Source organism: Macaca mulatta, chromosome 1, assembly GCF_049350105.2.
Source record: "Macaca mulatta isolate MMU2019108-1 chromosome 1, T2T-MMU8v2.0, whole genome shotgun sequence".
Lineage (NCBI taxonomy): Eukaryota > Metazoa > Chordata > Mammalia > Primates > Cercopithecidae > Macaca > Macaca mulatta.
The window spans coordinates 58,758,587-58,784,168 of record NC_133406.1 but is presented as its reverse complement, the minus strand read 5'-3'; the positions used below and the strand labels follow the sequence as shown (position 1 = coordinate 58,784,168).

Below are 25,582 nucleotides of genomic sequence, written 5' to 3'. Positions count from 1 at the left end.
CCCTGACCCTGGCTCTGCTGCTATTCGCTGTGTGACCTTGGGCAGGGTGGCCTCCTCTCTGAGCCTCAGCCTCTCCAGATATCCTCTCCAGATAGAGCACGTTAAACTAGCCCGTGGTCTTGCAAAGCATGGTGTACACAGGTGAGGTGATTTTAGGTGGTCCCCAGAAGAACACTCTTTACTGTAGTAGCTATGTAATTACGTTAATGTGTATTAGAAAAAAACATAATTGGCACATCCACCTCACAATTTTGTGGATATTAATGCTAAGGACAAGCAGAAAGGGGCCAGGGAGTGAGCATATATAAAGAAAATCATTAGGAAAACAGCGAGTACAAATGGTGCTATAAATGGCAGAAACCGTGGAGGCAGCTGTGTGCTGACGATGCCAGTTTGGGCGCCCTGAACCAATCACTTTCTAAGGGACCTTCAGATCCTGCATCTGTACACTACAGAATCTCTAGATGTCACTCTGCCTGTTGACCGACTGGGGCTGAAAAGCATGAAGAGAGGGTTTGCCCAAGGCTCTGCTGCTGCAGCAGTGAGAGCGCAGCTCAGACCAGGTCCCGAATGGATCCACACTGGGAAAGACACTGTGGTGCAGTGGCCGGGAGTGTCGACCCCGGAGCCAGACCATGAGGGTTCATGCCCAGCACTGACTCTTCCTAGCTGTGTGACCTTGGGCAAATCCATCTGTCTCCATTTCCCCAGCTAAAACATGGGAATAGTAACTTCTCTCAGGGGGTGTGGGGAGGGATAAGTGTGTGTGTGAGTGCGTGGAGAGCAGGGCCTGACGTGTAGTGAGTGCTCAGTGGCTGTGGTTGTCTGTCATTCCTAATACGTGTCTGTGTGGCGGAAAGGAGGGCCTCCTCGCTGCTACCAAGAGAGGTCCCTGTTGGTACCTCAGCCCAGCCCCTAGGCTTTTTCTGTCTGCAGAGAAACAGAGTTCGACGTGGAGTGAGGGTGGGAGGGTGGGAGGGTGGGGAAGCAGAAGCTAGAACGCAGGTCTCCCAGCTCCCAGCACAGGCCTCCTCCCTAGAGCCGCAGGCCTCACCACACAGAGCTGGGCCTTCACCTTGCTGGAGGCTCATCTAGTGGGCCGCGTATCCCTGGACACACCTCTTTCCTCTCTGGGTGCCACTTTCCTCAGCTGGCCACTGGGGAGGATAGCCTTGGTGACCTCCACGGGCCCCTCCAGCTCTGGCTTCAGGCAGCTCTGTGCATGTGCAGTGCAGTTCCCCTGCAGTCCCTGCAGAGGCCGGCTGCACAAGTGCCCCCCTCCCCCAGCCCTGCACTGTGTCTCTGGAGAGCCACTGCAGCCCTCCTAGTCCTCGGTTCAACCCCTGGAGTGGCCAGTGATCACCTGACCGTCCCCACCCCCAAGCTGGTATCATTAAAGCCACTCCAGAGAGAGTGTTGTCTTCTCCTGACCATAAGGACTGCCCCCATAAAAAGAGACTCCCTGAGTGTTCCTGGTCTCTTGCCCTTCACGCTCAGGACGCATTTCCTACGCGCTAATTCAAGTCCCTCCTGCTGCACAGACTTCCATCCAGAGGCTATCTGAGGCTCCCTGGCAGCTGGGCCAGATGTGTCACCCTCCCTTGGCTCTCAGCAGGGCAGCGCCCTGGACAGCATCCCCATTCCTCCTACGCTCCAGCCCAGAGCTGCATGTCGCTTGCCCAGACTCAGGGCAGCCAATCACAGGAGGCCAGGACTGGCCCTCTCTCCTCCTTGGGAGCTGATCCCAGATCAGAGGAGCCCCCACCCCCTGCCGCCCCTCCTCCCTCCCCTTCTGGGTGTGTTGCCGTTTGAAGCTGAATCAGGTAAAGTGTACCTGGCTCCTGGTGCCGTGGCAGGAAAGCCCGGCCAGAGGCTGCTGAAGGTGCTGCTGGGCAGGCGGGCAGCTCCGGAGATTCCACAGTTCCCCCAGGAGGTTCAAGAGCCACTGATCAGGAACGGCGCTGCTGGAGGAACAAACCCAGAGAGGTAACCGTGCGAAGGTGGTGGCTGAGGGATGTGCCCGAGTTTGATCCTGAAATAGTGATGGCCCCACCCGGCCTGGAGGAGGGAGGCCAGGAACACTGTTTACTCAGGGCTTAGTCACCCCGATGGCTTTCCTACCCAAAGGAAAGGAAAACAGAGCCAAGCCACCTGCTGGCTGGGGTTATGCACCCACCAGTGCGGGGAGAAGGCGAGACCAGCTGTGCTGCCAAGGCCATTGCTACTGAGCGGGCATTTTCCCAGGGACTTGCTCGATGTGAAGGGTCTAGGCAGGAGGAGAGCTGGGCCTGGGTCTGAACTTGGGAGCAGGCTCAGGAGGTGCAGAGCAGTGGTGAGGGGACTGGCCACGGGAGAGATTGCCCAGGCTCAACCCCAGCTCCATTACTTAGTTGTTGTGGGACCACAGGCCATTTGCATATCTAGGTCTCTGTCCCTTCACTTGTTAAGTGAGTTAATAGTAGTATATGGCTCACAGCAGTGTGTGAGAATCAAATGGGTAAAGTGCTTAGACTAGTACTTGGCATAGAATAAATGTTATATAAATATTTTTGTTGTTTTTAATCCTGCCATTTACTAAAAATATGATCCCCCTTAAACTCACTTAAGCTCGCTGAGCCTCAGTTTCCCCATCCATAAAATGGGAGTAGAAAGTTATTTAAGGGAGGGCGGGGCACAGTGGCTCATGCCTGTAATCTCAGCCAGTCAGGAGGCTGAGGCGGGAGGATCACTTGAAGCCAGAAGTTCGATTCTGTCTCTACAAAAAAAATTTTAACAACCCAGCATGAGGGTGCATAGCTGTAATCAGGAGGCTGAGGCAGGAGGATTACTGGAACCCAGGAGTTCAAGTTTACAGTGAGCTATGATTGTCCCACTGCACTCCAGCCAGCATGACAAGGTGAGATCCTGTTTCTTTAAAAAAAAAAAAAAAAAAAAAGGGAAAATAAAAGAAAATTAACTTTAAAAAGAGCTAAGGGAACTTGAAGAGATTAAATCAATAAATTGCTAGCACATGGTAAGGTGCCTAGCAAATAACAGTCTCCTTCCCCTATGGTGTGAGCCAAGGTTCTGTCCCCATTAGAACACAACATTTCCTCCCACTCAGTGCCTGTGCTTTTTATCCTGCTCCCAGAGGAGGCAGTTTGGATGGATGAGTTTTGTATTTTAAGGCTCAGACCTCTGCATCGCTGCTCTACCACAGACATTAAATGAAGGTGACACGGCATGTGAGACCACCTGCTTTGCTAGAATAGTCATGGACTGGTGACACTCACCTGTGCCCATTCAATTGCCATTTATCCAGCAGCCATTCAATTACCCCTCCACATCAGGTACTTCTTGGACACCTCCTGTATGTCAGGGGCAGGGCTGGACCCACAAGAAACAGAGGGGGCGTGAGGTTCCTGCCCTTCAAGGAACTTCTGCTCTTTGAAAGAGCAAGACACAAATGCACAGCAAGGTGAAGAGCAAGGCGAGAGCACACCAACCAACTCTGACCACTGACAGCCAACACGCCAAGGCTTTAGGATTCAGGGAGGAGAAGGAGCAGAAACAGGAGAGGGTAGCAAAGTTCTGTGGACAAAGAAAGACCCAAATGGGTTCCAGAAGTAGGAGTAGGAGTTGGATGAGTAGAAAGGCAAGGGGCTGATTCTCCCGGAAAGGAGCAACTCTGTGAACATGGGCTTAGAGGGGAGAACGCAGAGGCTGCTTGAGAGAAGAGAAAGAGCTGTGTTCATGCTGAAGCTGAGGGCTGATGTGGGGATATGGGGGAAGAGAAGGTTGGAGAGAAGGATGGCAGACTGCTGGGAACCTAGATGCCAGGCCTGGGAGTGTGAGCAGCTGTTGATTACTGAGCACTTCCCAGCCACGAAGCCGCCAAGGTGTTTTCATGCATGATCTTCTTGAACTTTGCAGTAACCTTAGGAAGTGAGTGCTGTTGCTCTCCCCAGCCTACAGAAGAGGAAATGAATAGGCTTGCTCAAGGTCATATAGTTGGGAAGTGGCAAAGCCAGGATTCTCACACACATCTGGCTGGCTCCAGAGTCCCTGGTCGTAAGCCAAGGTATGACAAGTTCAGAGAGACCCAGTTCCCTCTAAAATACAGGTAATTGCATGCATGAGACAGGTTGGAGAATCCCAGTGACAGCCTGCACACAGAGGGAGCTGCAAGGGCCTCAGCCACCAGGAGGGGAACCTGGGATGGGGGCAGTGGAGAACCAGGGCCATGGTCTACCCTGGCCACAGGTCCAGGCTCTCCTGGCCTCGGTCCCTCCTGTGGAGTGGGGTCTGCAGACACCCACTTCACAAGGACACCCTGAGGCTCGAATGAGATCCAGAGTGTGAAGCATCACAAGTGCTGAACAATGTTAGTTCATGAATCTCCTTCCCTCATTACGGGTGCCATCTCCCCTCCAGCCTTGCAGCTGCAGTCACTTCCCACCTACAAATTCTCTGGATCTATTAATATGATCTGGAGAGGCCACCAGGCCCATCTTCCTTGGGAACCCTCAAACTTTTGTTCTGTGGCCCCTAAGGGCTTTTCTCTCCCATGAAATACCCATCACCTACAAGGGAGACTCCTTTTTGTAGAGAAGGGAGTAAGAATCCTTTTTCCTCTGTTCCCCTGAGTTGGCAATAATACGGGCCCCAGGGCATGACTCTCTGCTTGAGGTCGGCACTGGAGCCTAGGGCAGGAGGGCTGGGGAGGAGACAGCTGTGATGATGGGTGGGCGACTCAGAGGGCAAAGTCTGGCAGGCAGCACCCTTGGGGGCAGCTTCCATGGTACCCACCCTTCCACCCCAGCCTCCCTGGCTTCCCAGCCTGTGAACCCAGCTCTGAGGTTGACTGTTCCTCATCAAGGGAGGCTCAGGCACAGCTTGAATTTCCAGGGTTCAAACTGATTTCCTCTGCAGAACTGCCTGGTTCATTCTGACCATGACTTCACTGTGTCTATAGGAGGCTTTTCCTTCCTCTTTGTCTTCTTTGAAATTAACATTGATTAATCATAAGCATTCAGAAACACTCTTGAGCACCTACTGTGTGCAACCAATGATGAGAACAGGAATCGTAGCAACTTGCATTTGCACAGCAGTATGAGTCACTTCAGCCAGAGAGAGCAAGTTAAATACTGGGTTCCTAGGCATAATTTTGGCCAGGGTCTCACCTTTCCCTTCTGCAACCCCAAAACCCACCCCCCAATAAGGTTGTTGGACTCCTCAGAAGGTATTTCTACTCCCCGAAAGGCAAAGCACGGAGCAGTTTTATCTGATGGTAAGATTTGTGCAGTCCCATTAGCACCTATTGGTGGCTTTGGGACAAGAGTCCAGGTGTCGGGCTTCTGAGCCATAGACTCTTCCTCCTCCCCTTGGGTGGGGTGGGGTAGTAGGAGTAATGTAGGGAATGGACTTTCTTCTGAATCTGAGTCTTATTCTTCTGGGCTACGAAAGACTCGTTCCTGGACAGGATGGCGATGCCTACCCAGTCCCAGAGTGTAGAAAGGATCCCTTGAATCCCAGGTCAACATTTATCAGCTGTGTGACCCGTGGCAAGTTGCTTAACCACTTTGTGCCTCATTCTTCTCATCTGTAAGTTGGGGATACCATCAGTCCTGACATCATAAGGTCGTAATGAGAGTTTTGTAGTACACTTAGAACAGCGTCTGGCATATAGGTAAGTGCCAGGTGTGTGTGGGCACTAAGATGTGGTCCTTTTGTCCTCTACTAGACTGAGGGCAGCAGTTGAGGTTGTTCTGTGCTGGGTCCCCAGCCCACAGAAGGATTCCTTGAAGGAGCTCAAGAGATGTTATTTGGTAGGTGGATTGACAGGCAATAGAACACATGGTTGAATAAATTCAATTTATTAGAATTATTTGAATTCAGTTACCCTTTTCATTCAAAGATTTGAGGGGAAAAAACAGACATTTATGCATAGAATTTTCCTTTTAGACTCTATCAGGACAGATGTGACTATGGGAAGCTACTGGGTGTGAGCATTGGTGCTGTGTCCATTGCAATGTTGATGGAACAATGTTGGAGGGGCACCTGCCGTCCTGGGCTTCTCTTAGCCACATCCAAGGGTCCTAGAGCTTCTGGGAGCTTTTCTGAAGGTCACTCATCCCCTACCGGCAATAACAGCTACCATTAATTCAATTGCTTTTCGGTGCCACATGGCTCACATACATTACCTTTATCTTTACAGTAACCTCTAAGGTAGGTATTATTACCTTCACTTTTCAGATGAGGAAACAGGCTTACAGAAATCAGTTACTGGCCTAAAGCTACTTAGCCAGTAAGAGCAGTGCCAGGATTCATCCCGGCCAGTTTGATCTAAAGCCCGTGCTCAAGGTTTAGGAGGTAGAAGCTTGATATTTTTCCTAGGAATTGGGGGTGGTTACCTCTGGGAACATCTTCCCATGACTCCACAGCATTGCAAATGCCCGGTTATATTCAGGTAACTGGGAAGGACTAAGCTCCTCACCCAACTCCACCCTCAAGAGATCCTGTAACAATCATTACTCATAAAAAAGTTGGGGACCCCTGCCTAGCCAAGAAAGTCCTCATATATCAACCCAATGAGACCTGGGTAAATTCAATCAGCTGTGCGACGCTGAGCATCTCTCTTAGCCTCTCTGAGCCTGTTTCCTCTTCTGTAAACCGGAAGAGTAATAACTTCTCTCAGGTGTGAGGATGACATGAGATAAGGAAAGCAGAGCACGCCGCAAAGCACCAGGCATCAGAGGGCACCTAGTCCACGCTAGCCCTTCCTTCTCCACCCTGTTTCTCTTCTTTAAGACTCTCAGCAAAGTGATGCCACAATGAGGACTTGGCTTGGTCAGCCCATGTCAAAGCTCTGTGAGTTTTTCTCTCTGTGAAACTGGATGCAGCCAGGTTGCTGGGGAGCAACAGAGGTTTCCAAACTTGAGGCAGGGAGGATGGCATGGAAGGCAGTGTGAAGGGCTAAGCAGGCTCTGGGGCCCATGGACAGTACTCCCTCATTCAGTGCAGGCTAAGGGGCAAGTGGGGCCGGAATCCCGCCTACACGACACCCACCCAGAGCATGAAGCATTGTTTTCTAACCCAGCAAGGTGCCATGTGGGCTCATGGGCACAGGGCCTGGCTGCCCCTTCTCCCATCAACGTTGAAACTATACCTGTCAAGATTCGGAAATGATTGTTTATGTTGAATATGTGGTCTGGAGTGTTCACTATGTATATGGTGGGGGTGGTGAGGTTATCCTTCTAGAAATATTTACAGGTTGTGTGACAGACCCCACAAGGGAGATCGTAAGATTTCCTATTTGGTTTTTTGTTGTTGTTTTGGTTTTTTTTTTTTTTTTTAGACAGAGTCTGGGTCTGTCACCCAGCCAGGTGCAGTGCCACAATCACAGTTCACTGCAGCCTCCACCTCCTGAGCTCAGCTGATCCTCCCACCTCAGCCTCCCGAGTAGCCAGAACTACAGGCGTGCATCACCACATCTAGTTAATTGTTTTTATTTTTAGTAGAGATAGGCTCTCTACTCAAGTATGCAGAACCTAATGAAAGATGAATATGATATTTAATGACAGTTTTTTTCAAGTTAGTGATAAAAAGATGGTCTACTTAATGAATGCTAAATAAATTGACACTGCCAATTATTGGTCTACAAAATTAAAACAGAACCCTATTGGAAACCATATACTAAACTGAATTCCTAAAGGAAAATGTAGGTGTGAGTAAGACTTAAAAAAGACTAGAAGCACAAGTTTCCCAAGCTGGTCACAAATTCCTGGGCTCAAGCGATCCTTCCACCTCAGTCTCCGAAAGTGCTGGGATTACAGGTGTGAGCCACCACACCCGGCCCCTGTTTGTTTGTTTGTTTGTTTTAATATATGTATCCTGGAGATTCAAAGGCAGAATTTCCTGAAGTGTATTCTATTTGATGTTAGCGGGCTTAAGACCATTTTTTTAAAAGTGTTCTGTCCCATTGGGAATTCAGAGGTTAAACACAAACAGGTTTCTTTACTTGTGGGCCTTCCCAGGGCCTCTGATGCTAATGTGCCCTCCAAGGGCGAATGCTAATGTGGGTATCCAAGGAGGGGCATGTGGGGAGCTGCATTTCTCAAATTATGGAGCCCTTAGGGGAAAGGTTTTAGAAACCATCTTGCCTGGAGGCAGGGGGATGAGTGAGAACTCCACAGAGCTAATGAGTTCTGTCATTCTGAGTCCTTGGCGTCCTGATAAATGTTCCCAGTTTTGGCAGCAGTGGGTAGAGGGGAGGCTATGGAAGCAGTCTCCCTGTTGCTGCCCAAAAGCAGCATTATGGACTAGCCAACTCTCAGAAATCTCTCAGAGTGGTAGGCGAAAAAGAAGACTATGGAATCACTTTCCCCAATACCTCCTTCAGAGTCATGGGTTCCCTGTTGAAAGAGACATATTCAGCCAGTTCCTGACCTCAGACCCCCAATTCTGGTTCCAGTCCCACTAAAGACAATGAGAAAAGCAGGAAAGGTAGAATGATGTTGTCTTCTTCTTCAGAGTTCACATCTGCCTTTGCCTCCCCAGGGCTTCCCACAAGTGTCAATCAACAAATACTGAGCTTGTACTGTGTGTCTCAAAGAAGGATAAGACCAGAGTTCTTGGGCTCACAGTTTACAGCCTGGGTTGGGAGCAGTGACAGGAAGAGCCCTGGGGAGAGGGCCCTCAGGCTGCCTGTTGCCCATGCAGAGTATAAGACTGAGGAGGGTGGGGAGACAGGGCCCTGGTGAACACTGGGCACCAGGGAGAGGCCTGGGAGAGATGGGCAGGGGATGAGTATGAAACCATTAACAGCAAGTTATGATAACGTGCCATCCCCAGGAGCGTGGACAGTGAGATCCTCTGGCAATAGGGACAACAAGGGGCTAATACTGCTGGGGCAAACTAATGCTACACAATTAGAAGCAGCAAGGCATTGCAAAGGAGGGCCGGGAGACCCCCGCTGGCAATGCACCCTCTCTGGTGCAAGTCAGATTTGAGGATTAGAAAGTTCTTTCCACAATAACTGATGATAGCTGGCCCTAAACAAACTAACTGTACATGGTACAACTGAGCGCAGACTGCAGGCATAAGAGCTCAGGTAGCTTGCACCACGAAGAAAGCTCCTGGGAGGAACGGCAGTTACTTCCTGCCAAGCACATCTGCTCGGCTGCTTCCCAGGGCAAAGTAAACTAGAGTACAGCTGGTGATGAACGGGGTTGCTGAAAGCAAGGAGTGGCTTCTGTCCCAGAGAGGAACCAGGGCCCCTTAAAAAGGGGGACAGCATTGCCTGCAACTAATAGTCTGTGCCTACTCAAGGCAATCAACGGGTTCATTCAACTAGCTCTTTCAGCAGTCACCATGGGGGCTAAGAGTAGAGGGAAAGCTCTTCCACTGTTTCAGAGCCACATTTTTATCTAGTAAGTTGCCTAATGCTGATGCAATTGCTATTTTTAACTCAAAACAACAAAATACATCTAATTGTATTGATACATGTTTTATGTACATGTGTACATAGTGAAAGTTTAAGTGATATGAATTGCTTAACAAACACAAGCAGAAAATTAGTAGACGTTGACAGAAAACTCAATAGCTTTTCCTAAGGGGTCTTCTCTTACCCTGAATTTTCCAGGAGACCTAGGGACCCACAGTCCCCAAAGGGAGCTGTCACAGGAAGTGATGACTTTGACACCCGTGGGGTGGGGATGGGAATTTCATCAATCTGTGGCCGCCATTGCGTCTCACCACCACACTGTGGCGCTATTGATAGCTCGTTCTGCCCAGTCCCATGAACTTAGCCGATGAGTAGGTTCTCTTGCTACTGATAGATCCTCCTGGGCCCTCTGCTCAGGTTTTCTAAGCTCAGGCAAGGGGGCTCCTGCTGCTTGACTCAATCTGATGATACTTCAGTCTGCGTATTCCCAGCAGCAGAACTCCATGGGCCACCCGCCAAACACATCTTCAAGGGGGTGTTACCCTCCCAAAAGGTGACCAGGGTGACCTTTAGTTCTTCTCTTAGCAGAAGCTAAATAACAGCATCATAATTTGAATCTTCAGCGGGATATCCCCTCCAGGAATTATAATTATAATCGTAATTCCTCTCCAGCAGGAATAATTTACTAAGATTCTTTTGTTAGGTCAGTGTAAACCTCTCCGATCATTTGATCAGATGAGAAGCCACTAGTAGAAATACTGAGGGAAGAGGTGGGAAACTGAGATTGTGGGTTAGCCTTTATTAGTTCATGAATTCCTAACAGTGGGTCCTTAAAAAGTGACTTACCCTTCATGTGCCTCAAGTTTCTCACCCGTAAAACCAAACAATATTAGCACGTACCTCTCAAGGATGGCATGAGAATTAAATGAGATGATTCACATCAGGCTCTTAGCACAGTGTCTTGCACATCATGAATAATAAGTGTAGCTATGATTATCATTATTATTATTATTTCACTACAATGTTTGTTTGCTGTTCTATCCTAGTACGTAGAGCAGTACCAGGATATCCAGGACCCTCTGTACATATTTACTGAATGAAAATCATACCGCTTAATGGTAATATACTACACTGTGTTCTTCAGCTTCGTATTCAGTGATAGATGCAGAACACAATTGCAGGTGTGTACCCCCCTATGCTACCTGGCAGGTAGGTTATGAGTTGTTTCTTTTTCCTTTTTTTTTTTTTTTTTTTTTGAGACAGGGTCTTGCTCTGTTGCCCAGGCTGGAGTGCAGTGGTGAAGCCTCAGCTCACTGCAACATCTGCCTCCTGGGCTCAAGCCATCCTCCCCGCTCAGCCTCCCTCTGAGTAGCTGAGACCACAGGCACATGCCACCAAACCCCACTAACTTTTTTAATTTTTCGTAGAGACAGGGTTTTGCCATGTTGTCAGGTTGGTCTCAAACTCCTGGGCTCAAGTGATCCTCCCTCCTTGGCCTCACCAGGTGCCGGGATTACAGGTATGAGCCACCGCGCCTGGCCTATCCGTTCTTTTCTAACAGTAAAGACAGAATTGGCTCAAGAAATACACAGTCCAACTGTGAGGTTTCTTGTTTGAATCACCTTTCTGAATTGTTATATGAAAAAATGTAAATAGTATATGAGGAAAATAAATAAGTTATGAATATTAAATCAGCATGAACAAATAGTAAGTTGTACTTGTTAAAATTGTCGTAAACTTCTGACCCCTATCAAATTAAATTTAAATAATGAAGTCAAATATGAATAGACAGGGGTCATATGGGAGAGTGCAGTCTGGATCCCAAATTTGTACAGTAAAAGAGAACTGCTAGAAAATCATTTTGAGCAAGGGACTGATAGGTGTTACCTGAGAAATAAAAGCCCTAGCCCCTGCCTTTGGTTGCTTACATTCTGGTTGAAGACATAGAATAATGCACAACCCATGTTGGAAGTCAGAGAGCTCAGGCAGTCAGAATGGGCAGGAGCTGGAATCAAGGATGGCAGGACTCTGGGTAAAGCAGAGAGGCGTAGAGAGGGCCCCCAGGACCAGAGCCAGCACAAGCCAAGTGTGAGATCAGGAGAGCTAAGAGTTCCAGAGAAGACTGACCTGATAGATCTGAGGGTCTGTTTGGGAGACATTTTCTAGAACCTTCTCTTGAAAGCAACGGGGAGCCTTTGAAGGCCATTGAGAAGGGGAGGGATATGTGAATTTGTCCTGAATTCTCAGACATTTGGTTTCACTCTTTTTTTTTTTTTTTTTTTTTTTTTTTTTAAGGAGAACCTCGCTCTGTCGTCCAGGCTGGAATGCAGTGGCATGGTCTTGGCTCACTGCTACCTCCACCTCCCAGGTTCAGGCGATTCTTCTGCCTCAGCCTCCCAAGTAGTAGGGATTACAGGCGCCCACCATCCCACCCGGCTAGTTTTTTTTATTTTTAGTAGAGACAGGGTTTCATCATGTTGGCCAGGCTGGTCTCGAACTCCTGTCCTCAAGTGATCCTCCCACCTCAGCCTCCCAAAGTGCTGGGATTGCAGGTGTGAGCCACCACGCCTGGCCTGGTTTCACTTTTGAGAACACATCTAAGTCTCCGTGATGCTTAGAATCATTGTTGATTTTTCTTGGTCCTCATTTAGTGTGGAGGACAAAGCGAGCTGGAAACAGACTCAGGGCCTGCAATAAGGACAGAGGTGAGAGGGTGCAGAAGGAGACATTCTCAGGAATCTGAGTTTACCACGAACTCCTCCTGTCAGGGAGAGAGCTAGCCCCTTTCTGTCTCTTGGAGAGGCCGTGCCCAGTGGCCAAGGTGTCACGCTGCCCATCACTCACTCACTTGCTAAGTCCTGAGCATCTTTTACGAAGAGGGAAAAAATAATAGAGTCGTGATAAGTGCTAATATAGACCTTATGGTACCCTGTAGACACACACAAGAGGTGGGCGTGCGATCAGAGAGGCTTCCTAGACAAAATGGCACCTAACCTGGATCTGATAACCACATTCAATGAAGCTTGGTGGCACCTAAACTCAACACACACCAATTATTTCTGAAATAACAGCTTCCTAAATCCTATGAAAGGCTACGTGTAATCAGTCCCACCCTAACAAACCCAGCTTTCTGCCTAATCCTCTCTCTCAGTTATTCCACATGTATTTGTGGAGCATCTATTACTTGACAGGGGCTGGGCTAGGCTCAGGACATACAGGTGAAAGAATAGATGCCCCCATTAGGTGCCACGGAGAAACCCAGGGTGGGGTGAGAGGGTGTATCTCGGACCATAGGGACTGGGGCAGGGAAGGCTTTGATGACTGTCTCTGCCAGGCAGAGGGCTTTGAACGGACCAACAACACCTACCTGGTTATCAAAGAGGCATTCCTTTCCATAAAGAGTTGGCTTCCCTCGTTGGCTGATGGCTGCTGCTGCTAATTCAATAGGCAGTCTCAGACCTTCTTCTAGATGTAAGGCCCTGGAAGGGATCAGTGATGAGACTTAATCCCCACTCTCAAGGGACATGACAAAATTGGGCATTTCTATAAGCTATGCCCTTTAGGAGGTGTTTTTGCATACATACTTTCACAGTTGATTCGCTTATTAATTTCTTGTCAGGGATGTTTCCCTTGCCCTTCCTAGGGAAACCATGACTCAAAGCGGTCACCCGACTAGTAAGAAGGGATGCGCACAAGATTTTAACCCAGATCTGTGCCCCTTCAGTAGCCAACCACCTCTCCTCATGAGGCTTACAATCCCGTTTGCGGGTGGAGATGATACAAATAAGCCCATAATACAGGCCTTTCCTAACTGATATGTTCACTCTCCTCTCCTCTTGTTTAGAAATGTTTCCCGGGACTCCCTCCACTGAGCTGGCGCACTCCTAACAGCAGCCATCAGTTTGGGCACCCCGGACTGCCCAGGGATCAGGGATCTCGAAGGCCGTGAGGACCAAGGATCAGGCGCTGGGGTGGGGGTGGAGGGCATGGAGCCTGGGGTTTAGGCCTGAGGTGCCCATGTTGGGCGGCAGGAAGAGGCAAGGCGTGCGGGTCTGTGGCCGTGCCCATGGGTGCTGCGGAGCGAGGTGTGGGCCCTCAGAGTTCCGCGGCGCCATGGGCTGGATCTGAGAAGGTGTGCACCGACCCCCTGAGAGGGGCCACACTTGTCTAGGACGATGGCTGGTGTTAGGGAGTCCTTGGAAGCCACCCTAAAGGGCGAAAAGAGGCCCTAGCAAATCCTGGTACCCCGGAGCTGCTGCTAGCGATGTGATTTGCCCCAGTGGTCGAGACCGTGTAGACCCCAAGCAGGGGCCATTCGGTGGGGGCCTCACTCTGGGTCCAGCTCCACGTGGCACCATGAACAATAACTTCTGCCGGGCTCTGGTGGACCGGAGGCCCCTGGGGCCCCCCAGCTGCATGCAGCTGGGCGTCATGCCCCCTCCCCGGCAGGCGCCCCTGCCTCCCGCCGAGCCCCTAGGCAACGTGCCCTTCCTGCTGTACCCGGGCCCAGCCGAGCAGCCCTACTACGACGCCTACGCGGGGGTGTTCCCCTATGTGCCCTTCCCCGGTGCCTTCGGGGTCTACGAATACCCCTTCGAGCCAGCCTTCATCCAGAAGCGCAACGAGCGCGAGCGGCAGCGCGTTAAGTGCGTCAACGAGGGCTACGCGCGCCTCCGCGGCCACCTCCCCGGCGCCCTGGCAGAGAAACGACTTAGCAAGGTGGAGACGCTGCGCGCCGCCATCCGCTACATCAAGTACCTGCAGGAGCTGCTGAGCTCGGCCCCAGACGGCGCGACGCCCCCCGCCGCCCGCGGCCTCCCGGGCACCAGGCCCTGCCCGGCGCCGCCCGCCGCCCCCCGGCCCGACCGCCCTGGCGACGGCGAGGCCCGGGCGCCCTCCTCCCTGGTACCGGAGTCATCCGAGTCCTCCTGCTTCTCCCCCTCGCCTTTCTTGGAATCGGAGGAATCCTGCCATTGATCGGGCTTGTGGCAGCCCCTGGCTTGGGGAATGATCCGTCGGCCCCGTCCCACTTTCGGGAGCAGCGGGAGGCTGCTGGGTCACCCGCGATGCGCCGCAGGCTGGTGACTGCAGGAGGTCCGCGGTGCTCCCGTGTCTGCGACATCCTTCCTCCTCCGTCAACTTGGGGAGGAAGTGCAGGGCAACGGGTGCGAGGCGCGCGATAGAGACCTGAGGAGCTCCGTGGGTGCAGCGAGGGGCAGGGCCTGGGACTGCTCCGGGCGTCCTGCGTCCCCTCCGGGGTGCAGAGGGGCACTCCAGGACGATTATCCCTGGGTCTGGCTCCCGCTCGGCCTGCTTCTTCCTTCCTCGCCGCAGGCGCAGCCCAGTCTCTGCGAGTTCCCGGGAGGCAAGCCCGGCTTTGATCCCTCGGTTATCATGCCCCTGCTCTCCACCAGATGGCTTCAAATACTAGCGACTTCTTTGGGAGCACGCTTGCCCTTTGAGAAAGGAACCCAGAGGAAGGGATGGGAGGCCAGGCCGCTGCCGGCGCTCAGCCCGGACCGAACCCACAGACTCAGCAGAGGCGACCTGTGTGCCCTGGTGGCGTTCTCTAGCTTCCTTGGTGGGGGGCGATCACTCCCTTCACACCCCCCAACGAGGTCATCTAGTTTTGTCCCAGGTTGGGTGGGGACTGTGGTTTTTTTCCCTCAGACTGTAAGCCTTGGGGGAGGGGGGTGTGCATATGGGTACATAGGCACTGTGTTGGCACCAAAGAGCTAAATAAAAGGATTTTTGAATTTTTCTCATTCCTAGATCATTGTCTACCCTCACCCTTCCTGGTGCCCCTTTCTCATTCCCACTCCTAGTCCAGAGTACTTGCTGGAAGGGTATGTGGGATTCGCTGTTAGCGCATTTAAGGTTCAGTGTTAGCTCAGGCATTCAATGAATTTTTTTTTTAATTTTAATTTTAATTTTAATTTTAATTTTAATTTTTGAGACAGGTTTTGCTCTGTTGCCCAGGCTGGAGTGCAGTGATTCTATGCCTGCTCACTGCAACCTCTGCCTCCTGGGTTTGAGCAATTCTCCTGCCTTGGCCTCCAGAGTAGCTGGGATTACAGGTGCACACCACCACGCCCACTAATTTTTGGTATTTTTAGTAGAGTTCAGGTTTCACCATGTTGGCCATGCTGGTCTGGAATTCCTGACCTCAAGTAATCTGCCCACCTTGGCTTCCCAAAGTGCTGGGATTACAGGCATGCGCCACCGCGGCTGACCTCAATGAACTTTTCTTTTTGAGACAAAGTCTCACTCTGTCTCATTCTGTCACCCAGGCTGGAGTACAGTGGCCCGATCTTGGCTCATTGCAGCCTCAACCTCCCAGACTCAACTGATCCTCTCACCTTGGCCTCCTTACTAGCTGGGACTACAAACACACACCACCACACCCTGCTAATTTTTGTATTTTTTGTAGAGACAGAGTTTCACCACTTGCCCCGGCTGGTCTTGAACTCCTGAGCTCTAGCCATTTGCCCACCTCAGCCTCCCAAAGTGTTGGGATTACAGGCATGAGCCACCACGCCTGGCCTCAGTGATCATTTACAGGGAGCATAGTATATGTGGGGACTGTGCAGAGAAGGGGCCAGAGTCCCAGAGATAAAGCCCACAACCTTTACACCTGTAGGGGTGGGAGGAGGTGAGGAAGAAAGATACACAGCAGATGCTCCACAGTGAGGCAGGTGCTATGCCAGAGGTGTGTACACTCAGGGATGTTCTGGGAGTCTTCCAGCCCACTGGAGAGGGGTTTACTGTTTCCCTGACATGGGATTGCTTGGGGGGTGGGTTGAGGGTATGTTTGGGGAGTCTTGGCTGATGGTGCAAATACTGAGCTAGGTAGAGGGTGCTGTGGAGCTGTCCTGACTTAGGCTGCCCAGTGCCTTCTCCAGACAATGTCATGGGGCTGAGGAGGGGAAACCTAATTTTGGCATGAGGGGGCCACTCTGCCGTTTGAGGTTCCATATCCAAGGCTACCGCTTCCTGATCTCTGTTGCCGCAGGCTTGAAACCTTCCATCCTGTCTCCCTCTCCCACTGCCCCTGCCCCATCCCAGGCCTGTGTGTAAGTTCTTCTCCCCATCCCCCACCCTCCTCAGGGGACAGATTGGGAAGCCACTGGCTGGACTGGATGGAATGACAGCTGTCTGGCCTCAGGAGCTCAGGCCCGGCAGTGGGGAGCCGAGTGGAGGCTAATTTTACTTGCTGGGAGTGGGGAGAGTAATCCTCCTGCCCCCACTGCTGCCCCCGCCCCCCGGCTGGCTCAGCAGGGCAGGCTCAGCCGACAGCCTCAGCCAGCCCAGTCCTCAAGGCGGGGGGCATTGGGGACGCAGGGAAGAGAGGGCACTGGGGAGGGGGAGCCAGATTCCCAGGGAAGCCATGGAGCCGTCCTCACCCCAGGATGAAGGCCTGAGGAAGAAACAGCCCAAGAAGCCGGTTCCTGAGATTCTGCCAAGGCCACCCCGGGCCTTGTTCTGCCTGACCCTGGAGAACCCCCTGAGGAAGGCCTGCATCAGCATCGTAGAATGGAAGTATCCTTCAGGGCCCAGGCCGTGGGGGGGAGCATGCATCATGGGGGAGGGATTCAGGGGTGATCACAGAGCACACACTTCCTACAGGAGGGCCAGGGAGGCCTGGGACTTAGACCTGGGGTGAACTCACAGAATTGAGTGAGGCTGGGGGAAGGAGCCCTCAGCTGCGCAGGAGAGGAGGAGGAGGAAGAGGAGGGAGAGAAGGAGGAGGGGGGAGGAGGAACAGGAAGAGGAGGAGGAAGAGGAGGAGGACTTGGTGGGGCTTCCTGGGCCTGAGCAGGCCACCCAAGTCCTGGGTGACAACCAGAGATGCCTACTGACCACCTATGGGTGGGGCCTGCTTCATGGGGACTGTTCCCAGGTGTGCCCAAATCCACATTATCATGGGGTGCCACTAGGTTTTTGAAGCACCAGCCTCATTTCAGAATAGGATAGGAACCAATAAAAGGTTCAATGGCCTCTTTGAGAAAACTCCCCCTTGTTTGGGTTGGGTGGGGGGTGACCCCTCTGGGGGCAGATCCCAGCTGAGGACAGAGCCAAGGGAAAAAATGGGTCTGAAAGACACCTGGTCTGAGTGGCTCCAAGACACAGGCCAAGCAAGCCTGGGTGTTCTAGCTCAGACGTGCCACCCTGGGGACAGAGACTTCGAATCTCATGCTGTGTTTGCATTTGCTCTGGGGGGAAGAATGCTGAAAATATCCGGGTTATCTGGGGAAGGGAGGAAGGAGTGACAGAGACAAGGGGAGGGCTGTGTCAAGTGGGTTCTGAGAGCGAGGGTCGGGCATATTTGAAATATTTCTGAAGGGTTCTGGAAGGCTGGGCTCCTACCAACTGTTCCCTAGAAGGAAGGAGAATGAGGGATAACTAGAAGGACAAGACAAACGTGGGGCAAGTAGAGATATCTTGGGGTCAGTGTCAGCCTTGTTCCCTTCACCTGCCCTTGGCCAGTCGGTGAATCACCCACATCGAACCCTCCTAGGCCCTCCCTCCTTGCCTCTCTTCTGCAAACAGGTTTACTCCATGGGTTCTCCCTCTCCTCCATCCTCTGCTCCTCTGCACCTTCCCCTCTCGTAGCCCCCTGCCCCTGTGGCCCTCCTCTTTTCTCAAACACTGGAGGTTACTGGGAAGAGAATGGGATTTTTCTGCCAAGCCCATCTACATAATATGCCTCCCCATCCGCCCCCAAACAACTGCCTCGCTTCCTCCCTTGCTTTCTCTAGCTCTTTCCACACTTGCTGCCTAATGGGTCAGAAAGTCAAGAAAGCCATGGACCTGGGGTACCCTCTAGAAATGGCTGTGGGTGGGTGTGTCTGGGAGGGGCGAGGTGTGATGGGTGTGAGCACGAGCACACCAGCATGCACACATGGCTCTGGAAATTCATCGTTCATCTCTCCATCCCTCATTCCCAGTCCTGCTCGGTGAGTTCTCAACCTTACCCCGCATCAACCCTTACCCTCCCGTGCCATTTCTCTGGGTGAGCCTCTGTGGATTGGCCAGAATCTGGGAAAGTCATGGCTCCCTGGGAGGAGGCAAGGGCGTAGACAGGCACTGAGAGTGGAGCAGTGTGAAGACTCCCTAGGCCTTAAAGCTGAGTAGCCCTTAGCCAGGGACCAGACCTTTACCATTCCAAGGAGTCTATGTGAAAGCGACTTGTTCCTGAGGAAAGGGAGCCAGTTGTCAAGGCAGGAACCTGGTCCTCACTGTATCCTGCAGGTGCTCAGGGAAGGAGCATCGTGGGTGAGTGTCCAACAGCTTGTCCACCTGCCTGGCATCAGAGTCACAGTCCAAACTGACCCTCAGCGCCCTCTTCCCCTTAACCCTGTAAGTCCCATGCCCCTGTGGCCCAAGGGCTCTCCTTAACCCTGGCTCCAGGCCCTTCGAGACGATCATCTTGCTTACCATCTTTGCCAACTGTGTGGCCTTGGCCGTGTACCTGCCCATGCCAGAAGATGACAACAACTCTCTGAACCTCGGCCTGGTAAGATTGGCTCTTCCATCCCCCTTCCTGACGGCCTGCAGCCCCAGGCTTGGGGAGGCCCCCTTGGTGGACTCTGTTCTGGGGGATGGTGCTGGTGGTTTAACTCCCTGCATCCCCACCCACCTGCAGGGCTGGCTGAGTGGCTCAACAGGTTTCCAGGGTCAACGTGCTTATTCTAGATTCTGTGACATTGTCAGCCAGCACTGAGCACACAGTCATTGGTCCCGGGCACTGTGCTAATACCGGATGAGAGTAAACTCATTTAATCTTCACAACCACCTCATAAAGTGGTTCCATTTGATAGATGTGGAAACTGAGGCTTCGTAAGGTCAGCTAGTGAACCACAGAGGTTGAATGCTAATTTCCCTTCCCTAGATGTAATTCATAAGAAACTTGTGTCCACTAAGTTTGCCTTCATGGGAGAGTTTTATCCAGGAATCTGAAGCAAGAACATGTTTTAGAGTTCTACAATACCACTTTCTCTTCACCCCTTCATCGGTAACACATACCTGGAACCATAAAATGCCGGGGCTGGAAGGGATATTCAAAAATTAGGCTGTCCTACCTCCTCCCCACCTGATTCTGTTTTATGGATGAGGAAATTGAGGCCTAGATAGCTTCAAGGACTTACTTACCCAATAGTTAATTTATAATAAAAATGGTTAGCATTTAGTAAGTACTTATTAAATGCCAGGATTTGAGCTAAATATTTTACATTATTGTATTATTTAATCCCCCTAACTACTCCTGTGGGGTAAGTAACATTATTAGACCCATTTAAAAGACAAGGAGACTGATATTCAGAGAGTTTAGGTACATTGCCCAGGGTCACCCCACATCTAAGTCTTGTGGTAGGGCCTCCAGCTTGGTCTCTCTGACTTTAGAACCTGCAATTTTTTTTTTTTTTTTGAGACAGAGTCTCACTCTGTTGCCCAGGCTGTGCAATCTTGGCTCACTGCAACCTCCACCTCCCGGGTTCAAGTGATTCTCCTGCCTCAGCCTCCCAAGTAGCTGGGATTACAGGCGCCTGCCACCATGCCCAGATGATTTTTGTATTTTTAGTAGAGATTGGGTTTTGCCTTGTTGGCCAGGCTGGCCTCGAACTCCTGACCTCAGGTGATCCGCCCGCCGCGGCCTCCCAAAGTGCTGTGATTATAGGCGTGAGTCACCACGCCTGGCCAGAATCTGCTCTTGTACAGGCTGTGTTGCCAAGGTGGTGGGTGACAGCAGAAAGACTTCTAGGGGAAGCCCTCTTAGAAACAGTGGCCTCAGGCTCCCTAGGGGACAGGACAATGGAACCACCTTTTTCAACGGGAATTTTTTTTTTCCTGCACTGAAACTGCAGGGCCTGGGAGGGAGGAGGTATATTAGCATGTGTCCAGGGCCTGACACATCTCTGCCTTTCCCTTATGCTGGTTTCCATGGGAATCTATCTTGAGCCGATGGGAAGCTGGGATTCTAAATGTGTGCTTGCTATGAGGAGAAAACACTCTGAGCTCCCGAGTGTGGAAGGAGAGTGGGATTAAATGTTGGCAGGGCAATGCTACCTTTGCTGGCAAGGAAGGCATTTCGTAAAGTCTGGGCATTCTACACCATAGGCTTAGTCTCCATGTTTCTGAATGCAGGGAGAGCTCTGGGTCTACCCCACCCTTCACGATTTCATATTTTTGGGCCTCAGTTCCTTACGACATTGACTACTTTTGCAAAAAACTCTGCCCCACCTTGGAGGATATTAAATTACACCTCTGCTGGATGCAGTGACTCACACCTGTAATCCCAGCACTTTGGGAGGCTGAGACGTGAAGATCGCTTGCATCCAGGAGTTCGAGACCAGCTTGGGCAACATAGAGAGACTCCCGTCTCTACAAAAGTTAAATTAGCCGGGCCTGGTGGTGCATACCTATAGTCCCATCTACTTGGGAGGCTGAAGTGGGAAGATTGCTTGAGCCCGGGAGGTCGAGGCTGCAGTGAGCCAGGATCATGCCACTGCACTCTAGCCCGAGCGACAGAGTGAGACCCTGTCTCAAAAAAAAAAAAAAAAAAAAAAATTACATCTTAGAGGTTATATCATCTTCCATCTTGAAACAAAATGGCTGCCTTAACTGTTTCATGTAGTCCTGTGTGTGTTTTTCTTTAGTTTGTGGGCTGGAGTTGCAAAACCTTGGGTTAGGCCTAGAGTTCATAGAGACAGGATTATGAGTTCCCTGGAAGTCGGAAACCTAATAAAAAATGTTTCCAAAGCGGAAAATGCCACTTGGCATGTCAGAGCTGTATGGGAAATGAATATTCAGGGAGGACTCCTAATCCGACCACTTAATTGTGAAGCCCAGAGAAAGTCGGTGATACCCAAAGTCGCTTAGCCAGCTTCGAGCTCAGGGCTCCTCACTGTTCATGTCCACAAAACCCAACAAGAGGGAGATGAGAGGAGTCAGAGTAGAAAGGGGCAGCAGGTACTCTCTCTCTTACCCTATTGGCTGCTTTGTAGGTATCTGAGAAGGGTTGGGGTCTTTCCAGTCATTTAGAATAACCCATAGCTTTCAAGAAAGGAGGCCTAAGGATTAACTGTTCATGAACTTTCTCATTCATTTAACGAATGTTTCTTTAGTGCCTATCATATCCCTGGCACATACTGGGGATATCACTGTGAACCAAATAGGCACAGTTCCCATCTTCACAGAGCTTCATTACCTGGATTAAACAAGTAAATATGATAAAACAAATTAAACAAGTAGTTAAAATGAAATGGGAAAGGTTCAAGGTTTGGGAACATTTTGGTAGCATATTGGCAGAGAACCTAAGCTAGTCTTGAGATCAGGAAGTCCTCCCAAAGGATGGGATGTTTAACCTGAGACCTAAAGGCTGAGGACAGGGACAGCTCCCACGTGTACAACCTATGCAGTCCCAGAGGACCCCCACTCAGAAGGGCCCCACATTTGGGGTTGAATGCTCTGTGGTCAACGTATTGAAATTTTAATTAATTTTATCTTTGAATTTATGATTTGTAAGTGAAGTACATTGGGACAATGGCACATGCACCTCAAGCTTGGAGCCTTGGCTTACACGAGGTCCTGACTTCTGCCATCTCCCTGCCTCTAAGGAGGGGCTCTCAGCTTTATGTTTTGCCCTCTGGAGTCCTGGGCCACTTGGCAGAGGCCCAAGTGGGAGAATGGAAAGGGCCGTGTCTCAGGGAAGGACATGGCTCTGGTTGTCTCTACCCTGGGCTGGCAGTGATGCAGTCCATTCAGTAAACGACCCTATGAGGTTGAGCCTCCAAGACCCTCCCCCATTCTAGGTACTTATTGTCTCCAAGGAAGCAGAGATTGCAACACCCTTGGGTGCCGGATGTCCACTATGGGCTGAGGTGGCGGGTCTGAGTGAAGGGGAGATGCCTAGCTCCACACCTCCACCTCTGGCCAAGGCACAGGATGTTGGGCTGTGGGATAGTGAGGGTGGAGGGAGAAGACTAGGAGGAGGTGCTTGTGACAGTCTGCACTTGCCCCACACAACGCCGAACAGCAATCAAAAGACACCACCGTAGGTTGAGAAAGGGGCTGGAAAAAAAAGGAAAAGCTTTATATTTAGTACCTTCATCAGCACTTATTTCCTACTGTTTGAACATGGGGGCCCACATTTTCACTTATATTGGGCCCCCCATTATGTAGTCTGGCTGTGAAGGAGCGCATTGTAGAAGGCCAAGAGGGAAAGGGGACTCTGGGCAGAGGAAGCCACATGGGCAAAGGGCTGCAGGCAAGAGACGGAGAGGTCAAGTGGGGATTTAGAAAAATCAGGCCCCACGTGGAGCATGGATTGGGGTGACATGGGGTGGGATGGAAAGCAGGGAAGGGGGCAGGGAGCCCAGGGAAGTCATCCAAGCAGGCAACAGGGGAGGCTGGGCCAAGGCACTGGTGATGGTAAAGATGGCTGTGAGGTGGCCTTAAGAAAGACCTGCCAGATGGAATCCATGGTGAGGACTGGATGTGGGGATGGAAGTGTAGGGGAGGGGGAGGATGACACTTGGGGTTCAGAAGGGAACAGAGCAGATGGCAGTATCACTTACCAAGACTGCAGGTGGGGATGGGGAAGAGGAAGGTGGTGAGTTCAACTTCAGATGTGTGGAGATACAGGTGCCTGTGTCCACTGACAGGCAATTGGATTTGTAGGTCCAAGCATTTTATGACAGAGGTTTCCTCACTTTGGCACATGCCAGACTGGCTGGGTGGGTCAGGGGCAGGGATGGTTGTGGGCGAGAAAGGCTCCCCTCGGTTGCCTTGTGTGTGAGCAGGGTTGGGGGTATGACTGCTGTCTGTGGGAATGGGCTCCCTTGGCAATGTCCCTCCATATCCCTTCTGCCAGCGTTGGCTGAGGGTAATAGACTTGGGGCCCGGGTTTCCTGGGGCTAGGGGTGCCCTTCTGACTCTGCCTGCTCTGTGTCAGTGGGAAAGCCCAGGATCCTCCCTGAACAGAAGAGGAAACTGAGGTCCAGAGAGAGCAAGGAGTCCTGGGAATGAATATGCAGCAGGTCAGAGGGTGGCAAGAGGGGCATCCAGGATGCTGAGGTCCTGGCCAACTGTGAGATGTTACAGTGGCACCGGGCTCTGAAATCAGCCCATTATGGCATGGTGGTTATAAAAATGGGTTCTGGAGCTAGAACCTGCTTTTGAGCCCAGGCCCACTCACGTACTAGCTGTGTGATCTTCGACAAGTTATGTAACCTTTCTGTTCCCTCAGTTTCCTCCTTTATAAAATGGGGATGATATTGTATATTTAAGAAGTATACTTAAGAAGTAACTGGATGAGTGAAGACCTTCTCAGTTTTAGTGCTTTATCTATCAACAGAAGGAACTTTGATCATGCAGGTCCCACAGAGCAGGCTCACCAGCCAAAATGCCTGTAGTCACAGAGACCCCCAGATTGTTCTAGATTCAAAGGGTCTAACTCCCAACAGTTATGACAAAAGATTATTTCAGGTAAAGAACTCCTCTTCACCCCGCCCATCGTCTGTCCCTGATTTCTCTTTAACTCTGTGTCTTCTCTCCTTGAAACCTCTAATTTTTCTTAGTGGCTTTCCTGGTCACCCCCCCCCCAGTCCTCCAGCAAATCAGCAGCAGCAGCAGCAACAATGACATTCAATATTTGTCGATTACTTGTATATTGTCAGTCACTGTTCTAATGCCTTATATGTGTTATCACACTGAATGCCATGAGGCAGGTACTTTTATTTTTCTCATTTGTACAGAGGAGTAAACTGCAGCGCAGAGAGGTTAGATCACTGCGCATGCCCAGGTGGCTTTATGGGCAGGCCTACATCCTTTATTGGGCAGGGTTACCACTCCAGCCTAGGCCAGGCTGAGGGGACCAATGTGGAAAAGCAAAAACAATCATCAGACTTACTAATTGTTGGGCAGACATGAGAAACTGATTGCTTTTGCTACATTATCTCATTTCACCCTCAAAGCAGTCCTACGTCAAAGTATGATGTTCAAAAAGTGAAAACACAACTGTAAGTAAAATATCGAAGGAACACATACCAAAGATTAGTTCAACTCAGAAGAGAACAGGCAGGCGTGTGAAGCTGGGTTAAAGGGAGTTGGAGGAGCAGAAGTTATGATACTGGAGAAAGAATGATGGAATAGGAATTCTAGGTTAGATACCAAGCTGGTTAATGTCCTACAGGGCAATAAAACTCTAACCATTGGGATTATCTTCCTATCAGGCAGAATTCATTTGTATCTCTAGAGGACAGAAGAGTGAGGGCTAACCAAAGTTACATTCCCTCCTAGTCAGTGGTTTTCAAGGGATTGGGGAGGGGAAGTAGTTCTGCCCCAGAGGATATTTGGCAACAACTGGAATTGTGAAGGGGAGGGGCAGGGGCAGAGATGTGTCCTACTAGCTTCTCGTGGGGTAGAGGCAGGGGCCCTGCAATGCACAGGACAGGCCCCCCTCCCACCAGCAAAGAAGTATCCAGACCAAAATATCATTAGGGCTGAGGTTGAGAAACCCTGACCTGGATAATTAAATAATCCTTGGCCAGGCCTGTTATAAAATGCTCCAACATGATATTACAAAGATATGGCATCCTTTCTTTGCTTTATTTCCAAGTTCCGGATAATTTAGATTTTGCTTAAGTAGATGGTGCCTGCTGTCCTTGAGGGCAGGGCAGGGCAGGGCCCGCAGGCTGGGCAAGATGGCTGCCCCTTTGACCCCTCCTGGACTGTAGGGCAGCTGCCCACCCCTCAGGCATCAGCTGGCTCCACCAGGCCCCTGTCGCATTCCTGGGGTTCAAGTTGCCGCAGTGTCCTCCACGAGGCTGGAGCCTAAGCCTCTGGCAGCCAGGGCGTTTGTCTTTTTATAGGGTCTGGAATGCGCTTGCCAACTCTTGTGGCCAGCAGCCCATTCCACTCGCCATCTGGGGAGGCTGGGGCCTCAGAAGGACCGCAGCTCTGGCCTCACCCCTCAGAGATCCAGCACCTGCAGAGCACAGGGTTGTTTGAGCCTGGGCCACTGTACAGAGAAGTAATGGTGCTCAAAAAGGGTCTGTGGAAATGAATGAAAGCCTGGAGTTTAGACCCACCCGGGAGCCTGCCCTCCCACCACTGCAAGAACTTAGGTCCCCTTTCAGGGCACTTAGCTTCCCCCTCCCC

The 25,582-nt window shown here is 51.1% G+C and overlaps 2 protein-coding genes across 4 annotated transcripts in view; both read left to right on the top strand.

Moving 5' to 3' along the window:
• Positions 1 to 1,885: 1,885 nt before the first annotated feature.
• ASCL5 (achaete-scute family bHLH transcription factor 5) lies at positions 1,886 to 15,195 on the top strand. Its single transcript, XM_015120478.3, has 2 exons — positions 1,886 to 1,986; positions 13,269 to 15,195. Exon 2 carries the CDS (start codon positions 13,781 to 13,783, stop codon positions 14,399 to 14,401), a length of 621 nt encoding a protein of 206 aa, XP_014975964.2. The 5' UTR covers positions 1,886 to 1,986; positions 13,269 to 13,780; the 3' UTR covers positions 14,402 to 15,195.
• Positions 15,196 to 16,315: 1,120 nt separating this feature from the next.
• Positions 16,316 to 25,582, top strand: part of CACNA1S (calcium voltage-gated channel subunit alpha1 S) — a 74,944-nt gene continuing 65,677 nt past the window's right edge. For all 3 annotated transcript variants that reach the window (XM_078002574.1, XM_015120489.3, XM_078002571.1), the window contains exons 1-2: positions 16,316 to 16,963; positions 18,836 to 18,941. In XM_078002574.1, coding sequence (XP_077858700.1) covers positions 16,812 to 16,963; positions 18,836 to 18,941 — 258 coding nt within the window. In that variant the 5' untranslated portion in view covers positions 16,316 to 16,811. The remainder of the gene's footprint in view (positions 16,964 to 18,835; positions 18,942 to 25,582) is intronic.

Excerpts from the sequence above, each read along its gene's own strand:
- ASCL5 (XM_015120478.3), top strand. The coding sequence starts at position 13,781 with ATGAACAATAACTTCTGCCGGGCTCTGGTGGACCGGAGGCCCCTGGGG.